At 40.7% G+C, this 12,274-nt stretch overlaps 1 protein-coding gene across 1 annotated transcript; it reads right to left on the bottom strand.

The window, feature by feature from the left end:
* Positions 1–5,670: 5,670 nt before the first annotated feature.
* Positions 5,671–10,057, bottom strand: LOC134750970 (zinc finger protein OZF-like). The gene is made up of 3 exons (XM_063686267.1): positions 9,936–10,057; positions 8,043–8,319; positions 5,671–7,619 (listed from the first exon to the last, which is right to left on the bottom strand). Exons 2-3 carry the CDS (start codon positions 8,284–8,286, stop codon positions 6,304–6,306), a joined length of 1,560 nt encoding a protein of 519 aa, XP_063542337.1. The 5' UTR covers positions 8,287–8,319; positions 9,936–10,057; the 3' UTR covers positions 5,671–6,303.
* Between the last annotated feature and the right edge of the window lie 2,217 nt (positions 10,058–12,274).

Raw genomic sequence — 12,274 nt, 5'->3', positions numbered from 1 at the left:
CTGTATGAACAGGCATAAGGCACAATTTAGTGATAGTTCTTTTTACGATTGAATCGCCACTTTTAATACTGTATACACGAGTTAAGTTATCCGCGCACGCGGGTTTATCCACTATATCTCCAAGCTGTCATTTCCCAGGTGTATACCAATTCTAGGTGTATAGCCACGGTGGCCATGCATATGAAAATTGCTATGTAGGCCTTACATGTTTTAGCACCTCTACCTCTAGACACAAAAAATTGATAAGGTCCGGCAAAATGAACACCACTATTCAGGGTCATCTGATATTGTACATGTAAGGTTCTTCGGTGGGCGTCGTGCAACTCGTGCATGATTAGGTATGTGAAGTGACATTTGACTAAAATCATAGGAAGCTTTCGTTCTTCATCAAACTTAAAATGGCACGATCTACCGCCCACCCTGAGGATGTCGCTTGCGTCAAGGTAAGGGTTTAAATTTCTTAATATGCTCTTAGTGCTTCCTCCTTTTCTTGTTTTCAAGCTTTCTACGTCTTCCATGAAATATTCTGCTTGCACAACCCTTATACATAACAGTGCTTTCTCTAGCTCTTGTGTTGTTACTATCATTTCCGTGTTTGAGTTTTTCTCTTTGTTTACTTCCCCTTCACCTTCTTCAATGTAGTTTAGTTTGTATTCAATGTATTCTTCTATAGCTTTAACATACTCATTCTTCAGATTAGGTTCCCTTGCGAATATTTTTTCTTGTTGTTTCAGTCCCAGCATGGCGATGTCTCTTGTTTGTCCTTTTGGAGATAGATGTTCTTCTTTTTTGAATGGTAACGTTCCTATGTATCTTCCTTCTTCGTTTCTTGTATGAGTCTCCTTGTAAATCATCTTACACCTTTCTTCTTGTCTCGTAAGACTCTTCTTTGTATCTGTAGTATCTATCTCCCAAAATGCCTTCAACATGTCGTTCACGTCGACCTGATGATGCATCACAACTATGTTTTCTTCTAAAGTGTCTGCTGTGCCTTCTGCGTCTCCGAATATTATCCAACCTAGGCTTGTTTCTTGTGCGCATGGAGTGCCAGGTGGACCTTTCATTACCTTTCCTTCTAGTATTTGTGCATACACTTTTACACCAAGTAGCATGTCTACTCGCCCTGGCTGATGAAACTTAGGATCAGCCAGAGTGAGTCCTTGTATGTGTGACCAGGCTTGTGGGTCATACTTAATCTTCCTTGATGGTAGTTGTGATGTGAGCTTCGAAGGCATTATATAAGCTTTGACATCTAGCTTGAAACTGTCATCTTGATTTGACAATACTTGAACATGTGCTACGCTGTTGATCTTGACCTGGAGGTCGCCGACACCGGTAACAGTTCCTCTCACAGGTGACCTCTTGACTCGCAGAGCTTTTGCTGCGCGTTCACTTAAAAAGCTTGATTCTGAGCCTGGATCAATTAAACAACGAAGGGGAGTCACGTGACCTTCGTCGTCCCTAATGGATATTATTGCAGTCGCTAGCAGGCTTTTGGATTTCTTGCAGGTAAAGTTACACGAAATTTCCACCACTTCTACTTCTTCATCATTCTGCGGGTCTTCTTCGTGGTGTGTCAGCTGACTGTGGTAAGCTTGAGTTTTCACTGACTCCTCATTCTGCGCTTGGTGTATCATGGTGTGATGCCTCTTTTTGCATATACGACATGAAAAGGCAAGACGACATCGTGATGCAGAATGTCCAGGTAGGAGACAGTTGAAACATAATTTAGTTTTCTTCACATAGTCAATTCTCTCCACAGGTGACATTTTCGTGAACTCTTGACAGTGACATAAAGTGTGTTCTTCCCTACATAAAACACAGTTCTTTGATGATGTTGACACGTGGTAAGACTTTTCCTTAATTGTTTTTGATTCTTTAGGTACGGTAGCAGTGACAGGGTTAACCAGTTCCAACGTACGAAACTTTGACTCGAGATATTTCTTTAATTCAGTCCACTTAGGCAACTGGTCAGCACTTAAACTGTAGGCGTGTTCCACCCAATCCTTATGAGTTTCGTTGTCGAGTCGGTTCACGACTAGGTATATTATGAACGGATCCCACTCGTTTATATTCACTTGAAGATTTTGTAAATCATTCAAACATTGCGTCGTAGTGTCCAGTAAAAGTTTTATTTGACTAGATGTTTGCGTAGTAATCTTCTTTTGATTAAACAATCTCTTCAAAAGGGAGTTCACAATTAACCTCTTATTACCATACCTTTGTTTCAAAGTCTCCCAGGCCAACTCATAATTTTGTTCTGTAATCGTAACATGCTTCAATAAAGCAGCGGCTTCACCGGCGATACTTGACTTTAAATAATGCAGTTTCTGAACCTTACTAATACTCGTGTTGTTATGTACTAACGACGTAAACAAATCGTGAAACGTCGGCCACTCTTCATAATTATTAGAAAACACAGGTAAAACAATAGCAGGTAACTTGACATGTTGTTGTACAGCTTCGAACATCGTAATATCCATCGAACTTGTTCCTTGAACATGTGTGGGAGCGGCACAAGCGAGCGCGTCCTTGATATCACCTTGTAAACACAGGTATAACTCCTCCACGACATAATAATCTTCCTTAAGAAAGTACTGTATCTCGCCGCGCTCCTGCATTGTAGTATTCTGTACCAGCTGTTTATGCGCCGATGTAAATGTTTTCCAATAAGCGTCAATACACTGTGCTCGAGATTCTAAATAGCCTTTAGTTAAACGTTGTTTGGGACATTTCTTCAAATTAACTTCAGTTTTCTTTAATAATAACGCTGTATCCTCCAAAACACGAATTAACTGTTCGTTAGTACTCATATTGCAGTATTTACTTGTCCATTCACGTAAACAACACGATAGCACAACTTAATAATCTTCACTTCATTTAATTTGTCATATTTCCTTATAATTCGCACCTGCAGATAGCAACTAGGCTCAGGAATGCGGTCCGCTATTGTTCTCGCCGGCCGGCTGGGCTTCGCTTATCTGGTTCCTCCTCCGGTTCGATGTCGACCAAATGTTCTTTGTAATAAGGTTGATATTTGTATGTAGGGATTTTTCTGAGAGATAGACGTGTGCACTGTTTGAAGATTTATTTGTGACTGGATTTGACAGATACATGCATACATTGATACGTTCACTCACACATGCTTAAAACGCAACTAACAGTAATATTAAAGAAAAAATTAACGATGATCAACTCTGGTTAACGTGGGACTCGAACCCACATCATCCTTGTACAAGAAAATGTACGGTTATTACCCGTTTCTGTACCCAACCAAATTCTTGTTATGGACCCTCGGTTACAACTCGTTAGAGGTCAGGCGAAACTTTTCTTTATTGACTACGGCTTTACGGGTCCTGCGTGGCGAGTCAGACTGCCCAGAGCTGGTGTGCCGCCTGGTACGACTGTTTGTCCCTGACGTTCCCAGGATGGCTCTCAGGCCCCGCCGACGCGACTTATTGGCAGTGCCGGCGGCTCGCACTGTGTCCGTGTGTCGCGTAAGAACTCGCCACTTCTTCGTGCTCTCACACTATTGAATGCGCTCCTGACATCAGCTACTGACTGCGATATGTTTGCGTGGCGATGGACGGCTGTGTGCAGTGAATGTCTGAGGTTTTGTGAGAGGATGGATGATAGGTGCTCAACTGTAGTAATTTTGTGTTGTAAATATACCATAGTACTAGTTGTAATTTAAATGTAATTAACTTTCATGGCGCATTAGTTTTATACTGTAATGTCATGTAAATGTGTTTTCAATAAATAAATAAATTGGTAACGCCTTGGACCGGCAATCCGAGTGGGATCGAGTCCCACCTTAACCAGAGTTGATCATCGTTGATTTTTTCTTTGTGATTGACGTCTGCATGTACAATTTATAGATATTCAGAACAGTATTTGTAAAATGTTGCCGTAAGCTTGACCCATCACCACAGAATCCATACTAATATTATAAATGCGAAAGTCTGTCTGTCTGTCTGTGTGTTCCCTCTTCACGCTTAAACCGCTGAATCGATTTAGATGAAATTTGGCATAGAGATATGTTGAGTCCCTGAGAAGGACATAGCATAGTTTTTATCCCGAAAATCATCCCTTAAGAAAGTAAAAAGCGGGGTGGAATTGAGATAATTAATGAAGTATCTGCTAATTTGTGTGCATAATATGCTCAAATTGAATAATTGCTATAAGACTTTCTCCAGGCGCTATTCTTACTCTAGCTGGGGTTACTAAGTCCACGCAGACGAAGTCGCGGGCAAAAGCTAGTATATAATATTACTAGATACAGAAGATTCACTCCCTAACAAACCGCGTCTACTACGCGCCAGGCGGCGCAAGCGCGTGCAGGCGTCCGTTCCGTGGCGGTGCGAGGCAATGAGGGCTATCGTTTTTTTGCTCACCAGTTGGCGCCTCTGTTGATGGTGGTCCAAAGAAAAGCTGTCAGTCATTGAAGTGACAAGTGACATTTGACATTTCGAACTATGGAAAAGACCACCATCTACACTAGCGCCCCTAGCGGCGAATTCATACGCGTTAGCCCTCATTCAATTACTATGGAAAAACCTCAATGAGGCGGCCGCAGGTACTTGGAGCGACGCGACGACATCGCGGAGTGAGACACGCCTGCCATCACTGCGAGTCACAAATATATTTGTAAGGATTCTATCTAGTGTGTATCCTCTGGTGTGTTCGGTTGTGCGTCTTCTGGTAATGTCACAGGTTTGGTTCATTACAGCATTTGTTAAATCACATTAAAAAGGTGACCAATATGTCGTTCCGCGACTTAACATATTTAGAACTATTGGTGCACTTGTGATCACATTAACTAGTTTAACTTAGTTGATATAAACATTCACTAAATTCGTAATACATTATTATGCAAGTCAATACATTTGTGGCGAATCGCCACGCATCCAAACACACCTCTTGTCAAGGAAAAAGTAAATTGAGCGGAATTGAGTGGTTGCAACACTGAGAGAGAGATCTAGACATACTAACTTGTGGATTGTAAGACTTTCTTAGATTATAATATAATGTAGTTCTCATTATGGAAAATACTGTGTGCCTGCTAGCGTAAGCTTGGCAAATAAATGTTGTCTACTACCAGAAGCAGTTGTGTCATTTAACTGAACTTCATCACCCAAACATTTCTATGTTAATTAGATTAAATCATTGACAAATGTGACGTTTTCAACCAAAAGGTACCACATTGTCGCTTGTCGATAAGGTTGATTTCTAATTGAAGCTATATGGAAATAACGCCTACACACAAGCGACAATAAGTACCTTTTTTTTCTTTTTTATTATAGACTTATATTGACCGGGATATAGACCGTGATTACCTTTTGTATTATTTGTGAGCTCCCGATATTTCGACGCAGTTACATGCATCATGTTCACGGGTGACTGAAGATGTGGGTGGGTGTCAAAGTTGTGTAGACAGCGCTCTGTCTACCCTCATTCTTGCGCGTCGGCTGCGTTCACTTTCAACGTTACCAACGGTCGCATTCACACTTGTTGGTCCGGTCGCGTTCACAATCTCAAGTCTAGTGAAACTAACCGTGAATCATTCAAAACTCTTTTTTTATATTAAAATATTATTTATTTAATAATTAAATCATACAAAAAGGTAATCCGCCACATGCTCCGTCAAAACACAAACGTAATCCGCACAAGCCTCGTCCTGACTTTATTCTACATTAACACTAATACAAAACATAATTTCCCTTTACCCTAATTACCCTTTTGGTTGATAATATATCTAAGGATGGGCTTTGCCCAATGAGAACGGGGCCAGTACAGTGGTGTCACGCACACGAATTCGAGCCAATCCAATATAAAGCCACAATGCGATTGGTTGATGAGTTCGCATCACGCACGCGATTGGTCGCCACTAGTTGTGTAACTACACGATTGGCTCGAATTCGTGACACCGCTGAACTAGCACCATTCTTAGCGCCCGTAACGCCCGTCTTTAGATATACATCAATGGATTAAATATTATGAAATATATTGTTGTTGTCTCCGAAATAGATTGTTTTCAAAATTCGTTAGCTAGTCTAAAAAATATTGTTAGACGTAAGTTGTTTTAGTACCTAAGTACATATAGCAGTAGCAATTCTTAATACTGATATAGATATTCAATAGTTAAAATTGTGTTTATCTCAGTTAACATAATTGTATAATTTATGAACCTCCAGGTCTTTTTTGTTGTATTTTTCTTTTGTTGCGGTACATCTTTTGTATCGCATTTTTGATATGTTTGGTTTCTGAATAAACGAAAAAAAAAAACCATTTGACATAAGCGGATTAGTATGGCTTCTCTCCGCTGTGTATTTTTTGGTGGGCTCGTAGGTTATGTTTTAGACTACATTTGTAGTCGCAATCGCTACATTCAAATGGCTTCGCCCCTGTATGTATCACCTGGTGTCTTTGTAATTGTGCTTTCAGAGCGAATTCGGAATCACAGTGGCTACATTGAAAACACTTCCCACCCGTATGGGTCAATTCATGTATTCGTAACATTGACTTAAACCTGCACTTGTGGTCGCAATGACTACATGTGTACGGCTTCCCTTTGGTATGTACCCTCTGGTGTGATAGCAAGTGTTCTTTCCGTTTGCACCTGTAGTCGCAATTGCTACACTTAAATGGCTTCTCCGCACTATGTATCATCTGATGTGATCGTAAGCGTGATTTCTTAATGCATTTGTATTCACAGTGGCTACACTGAAAAGGCCACTCGCCAGTATGCGCTATTTCATGCTTTCGTAAGCTTCGGCTATCTCTGCACTTGAAGTCGCAATAACTACATATGTACGGCTTCTCTCCAGTGTGTATTCTTTGATGAACCCGTAAGTCTCCTTTCTGCCTGCACCCATAGTCGCAGATACTACATTGAAATGGCTTAGCCCCAGTATGTATCATCTGGTGTGTTCGTAAGTGTGTTTTCTGACTGCATTTGAAATCACAGTAGCTACATGCAAATGGCTTTTCGCCAGTATGTGTCCTTTCGTGTACGCGTAACTTATAACTATCACTGCACTTGTAGTCGCAATTGCTACATTTGAAAGGTTGTTTTCTAATTAGTATTCTCTGTTTCCTCCGGTTGTGCGTCTTCTGGCGACGTCGCGGGTTTGATTCAACACTGCATTTGAAATGACAGTCACTACACTTAACAGGTTTTCCAGCAACATGTATTGTTTCGTTTTTCTGTAAATCTATTTTACAAGAACTTGTGTGACTATAATTAAAATTATTCTCCAAAGAGTGACTCTTTAAATGAGTCTCCAAACTTTTCTTGAAACTGGTTGTATACTCACATTCAGCACACATGAAATTTGTGACACCGTGTTTGCTTTTCTCGTGTTCAATTACAAGCAATTTGGATTGAAACATAGAAATACAAAAATCACAAGCAAATCTCTTGGGTCCATACGGTAAGTGAGTATATTGTATGTGTTTCCTTAAAACAGACTTGTTCCTAAAATGCTTGCCACAGTGTTCGCAGCTGTAGGGCTTGTATCCACTGTGAACAGCCGCGTCGTCGCGGAGGCGCTCGAGCACCACGGAACAAGCCATCGCGAGCTGTTCCCTGGCGCGAGCGGCACTCCCGTCCGTACACACTGTAACGAAAATTAACATTTATGTTTTTTGGCGAATATTCAAACAGCTCAATCGATCATGATATTTTTTTAATGTTTCAATTATAATTTATTTTCTTACATTTATATACATATTCACTTCATCAAAAATGTGTATTAGAAAGATTGATTAAAAAAAATCTCGAAATTAAAATAATGGTGTTCTGCGAACTCAATTATCAATAAAACAAAACAAGTGATGTCCCAGCCAGGGTTGTTCAACAATGAATCTGTCTTATTGGCTTAGAACGCAAAAAGTGAAACGTAATGCGTGCGTAGCGCACGCACTTGGAAGACTGAAACCGCAAGAAATTAATCACAATGCGTTCTAAGCCTTATTAATCGAATGCTTACAATTTATGATTAAAGGTAGCTAGCAGGTAGCAGATTTACTCATACATAAACCTCGAAACACTTTAGGGTGGTTCCACTCCTCAGGGCCCAGCACGAGCTCGTCCTTGACCTCATGATCAATATACAGCCCAGCTTCTGCGGCTGCTGCGCTCACTCCAAGCAGCGCGCTGTCCTCCCACTCCCGCTCTTCCTTTACACACACTTCTCCAGGCTCCGTCTTCACACACACCTCTCCGGGCTCTGTCTTCACACACACTGCCTCTGCCTCCTTAACATGTCCTGTCTCTAGTGACATGTTGTGCACTTTAGCTGTGGTAACTGGTAACACCTGCAACGCATGATCAATCGGCAACCATTAGTTTTGCACCCATGCATACATATTTGTATGACACAAATGTTAAAGTATTGCCTGCTGTGTTTACCTTTAAGTGATTGTTGAACTTAGAATATCACTGAAAGTGCTTGTATGTATTTTTTTTTTCTGTGCTAGTGTAAACAGTTGTTGGTGAACCAAATAAATAAATAAAATGTACAGTCAGCTGCAGAGAAAAGGGGTAAAAGGGGTACATGCATAGAAGTTTGTATGTAAAGGGCTAAGCTAATAGTTTTACTGACTGTAAAATATGAGTTGTGTTAACCAAAACAACAACTCAGGAAGCTCTGTGACATATTGGTAAAAGGGACCTTATTGTTTATTATAAACGATGCTCCAATATAAATACAATGTCGCGCGACGCTGTGTGGCGTAAGCGCCATCGACAATAAGGTCCCTTTTCATAGAAAATGCCCCATTATATTTAAGAATTTACACTTACAGTCACTTGGTATGTATTTTGGAATAAGCCACTCAGTATTTTTCAATCTAGAGCAGTTCAAAATCAACTCTGCATTGTGAATATATTTGTAATCTACTCATAAAGGCCTTTCATTTGGTACCCCACATAAAAAGAAAAGAAAAAAAAGTTAAAAGCTTTGTACTGCAGACTTTATGACGTCTCAGTCAATACCCCCCACCATTTTCGCGGTTGTCATCTCATATTGTTTTCAGGGCATCAAAGTGAATGCATTGATACCATATTGACCCATAACCAAGATGACATGAACGAAAAGTAACCCAAAACCTATTTCGGCGCCCCCACCCTACTATAACATTAATTTCAAATCTCAAATACTATATATGCCACATCCTGTCCCACAAAACTGTGTCACAACACAACCGCCTAACATTATTCTTTAGTCATCTGATAGGGTAAATGTGCAGTGTTTAAAAGATAAGCAGAAAGGTAAGCGTCCACTTGTCGGTATCGTACGCATTGGACGCATCGCATCAAACGGATAAAGTTTTCACAGTGCGTCCACGGCATTGGCAGCGTACGGATTACTGACGGTGAGTACCAGCATACGGATTGACGATGCCAGTTCATTCGGATTTTCGTAGTGAGCGCACGTGTGGACTCGTGATAATGGAGGAAAGCGATGAAGAACGAGCGAGCGAGCGTGCGAAATGCGTCCACCTGATCGGCATTCCGTATGACGTCATCGGCACGCATCGCAAAAGTTGCCTCTCGGAGCAAAGGTGTCGGCATTGCCGATGTGCGATGCGTACGATGCGGACAGGTGGACGCACTTATATGAGTTTCTATACAGAGAATCCTACGATCCGTTGCGTGCGATGCGTCCGATGCGTACGATACCGACAAGTGGACGCTTACCTTAGACAATATTATGAAATCACAGTCGGCGTAAACACAAGGAAATAGGCGCGACGGGCGCGTTATGAAACCACAGTCTTCTTCTTTTATTTATTGGCGGTCTGGCCAACCAAGTTGGCACAAGGGTCTCAGCGACGCAACGTCAATTTATTCTTAGGTATAGGTACATGGAAAAAACGTTTATGTTCAGAATAAAGAGCTATACAAAACATATACAGTATGAAATACACACCTATGTGTATGCTGTATCTTCGAACACACGACCAACAGGAGTCGAAAACAAGCCGTAGCGGTGGTACGACAATTTATTTACTATCCCAAGGAACTCAAATACAGAAAACAAACAAATTAAATAGCTATTAATCTAACCTCAAACATTCTGACATGACATTACCCACAGATTACTAAGTAGATACTACATTACCTCACTAGCTACAGATAAGAAAAAAAATGCGCTTACTGATGGACTCCACAGGCCTTCCAACATGGGTGGCATGCCTAGACAAGCCTAAAGGGATGCCGCTATGCGATGGAATGAGATAGCAACATCGCTTGTTCCCTCTACCGCAAAACTGTATCTCTAGGCTTGTCGAGGCTTGCCACACATGTAACCGAAGCATTAAAGCATGAATCTAGTATAACATGGATCGGTCATGAGGGGTGGGGCGAAATGACCGAATGGGATAGTCTTATGTATATTTCAGTAGTAGTGACAGAGAGCAATATATTACTTTTTGTCTTTGTCATAGTTTCACTTTTCCACCGCTGCCACAACCGAAATTGTGGCAAACAAATAAGTACGTGACATGTCATGCTTGTTCGTTGCTTGTTTAATTATTGTTGTTTTCTATGAAATTGTGCTTTCTCTTATAAAACATAGTGATGGTTAGCGTTTTGAATTGATAAAATAATGGTGAATTGTTCTGTAATCGGCTGTAATAGCCGCTCTGAGCAAAAATATGAGAACATAACCTTTCACACGTAAGTACGGTATTTTACACCTTCCTCTTAACGCAATATGTGAGAATAACATCGTAAAATTAACGTAATTAAACACACTCAAAGCAATGTAGAATCAATTGATTTCAATATAAATATCACAATTATTTACGCAAATTAACAAAAGAATTATTTGTAAAATTATTCGCCCAAATTACGTAGGTTGGTTGTGGTAATATGTCAGCTACTCAGACGAGTCTGAGGTCAGCCGTTTTTAATCTTATTCTTAATTTAGCTGCATAACAATCATGTTAGGGATACCAGATGAAAATATCATAATTTTATGGGTAATAATATATAATAATAATAATAATTTGCCCCGCAGGGCAGCTTGTGGCGAGCTGTTGGGGAGTGACGACCCCACGGACCCGAGTGCTCCAGAGAGTCGGTCAGGGTCTCCGTCTCCGGCGTGTCTTCGTCGGTCGGAGTGGACCCCAAGGGGACCCGCAGGACTCTCAGCTCTGGCTTGCCTTCATTGGCCGTCCAGAGGGGAGTCGTAAGAGCTATATGCTCCAGGGGTGGAAGTGAAAGATGCATAAGACGCGAGTTGGCACAGTGGCTGTTAACAGTCACTGGGTAGAAAGCGGCGCACACCTCTCGACACCCCTGAGCCGCTCACACCGGTGTTGCTCCTGGTCGTCTTCACGACGGCAGTTTCAGGGGCCCATCTAGTCAGCGGCAAGTCACCACCTGCCGCGATAACGTGTATTAACATTGTTATGGCAGGTGTCCGGAGTTCTTTACAATAGCCCAGTCTCATTGCCCACCCAAACTTCAATCCATAGACCGGTATACTGTTCACTTTTTCTGCAATAGTCCCAATGCCTGCTGCGACCGGTTCATGGGTGTCTATTGTTGCGCCTGTGAACGGGTTCCAGCAGGCGTTCTACATGACATTAAAGCTCTCCAAGGGGCCTCTACGTGTTGGATCTATATCCCCACGCAAGCCTATCAAAAGACCGGGATTTATAGGCCCGTGATATCCAAGGAGATACAAATAATAATATATTTATTGCTTTCACATTGGTAAAATTACAGATGTTCTTAATCGATAATGTATCACAACATGACACCCTGTAAGGGTATTGCAATTTTATCTATCTACTCTAAACTAATACATATGTAAATTAAACACAGAGATAACATTACACAAAAGTTATACCTATCTAAGCTATGTATTACTTATATGTCTATTTATGGTATTTATTACAATCAAAATATTCTTGTATAGAATAAAAACAATTACTCGTTAAATAATTTTTCAAGCAGTTAACAAATTTATCATATTCTTGCTCTCCCGCTATTTCCTTTGGGAGACTATTGAAAATTCTTATTGACATATTATAGGGGCTCTTATTACTTATTTGTAAGTTACTGGCGGGAAGGGCTATTTTATTTTGGTGTCTTAATAATTGGTAATTTTGACCTCGAAGTTTTTTCGTATTTCTAAGTCCAAAAAATAAAATAAACAAATGTTGTGAAGATTAAATGTGGTGTACATTAATTGGTGTGAATAATGTGATTGTGATTTCATAAAATTAAAACTCATAATACATTTTATTTAACGTTTTA

The sequence above is a fragment of the Cydia strobilella genome, chromosome 21 (assembly GCF_947568885.1).
Source record: "Cydia strobilella chromosome 21, ilCydStro3.1, whole genome shotgun sequence".
NCBI lineage: Eukaryota > Metazoa > Arthropoda > Insecta > Lepidoptera > Tortricidae > Cydia > Cydia strobilella.
The sequence above is the reverse complement of the archived record's forward strand: the minus strand, read 5'-3'. Positions and strand labels throughout refer to the sequence as shown.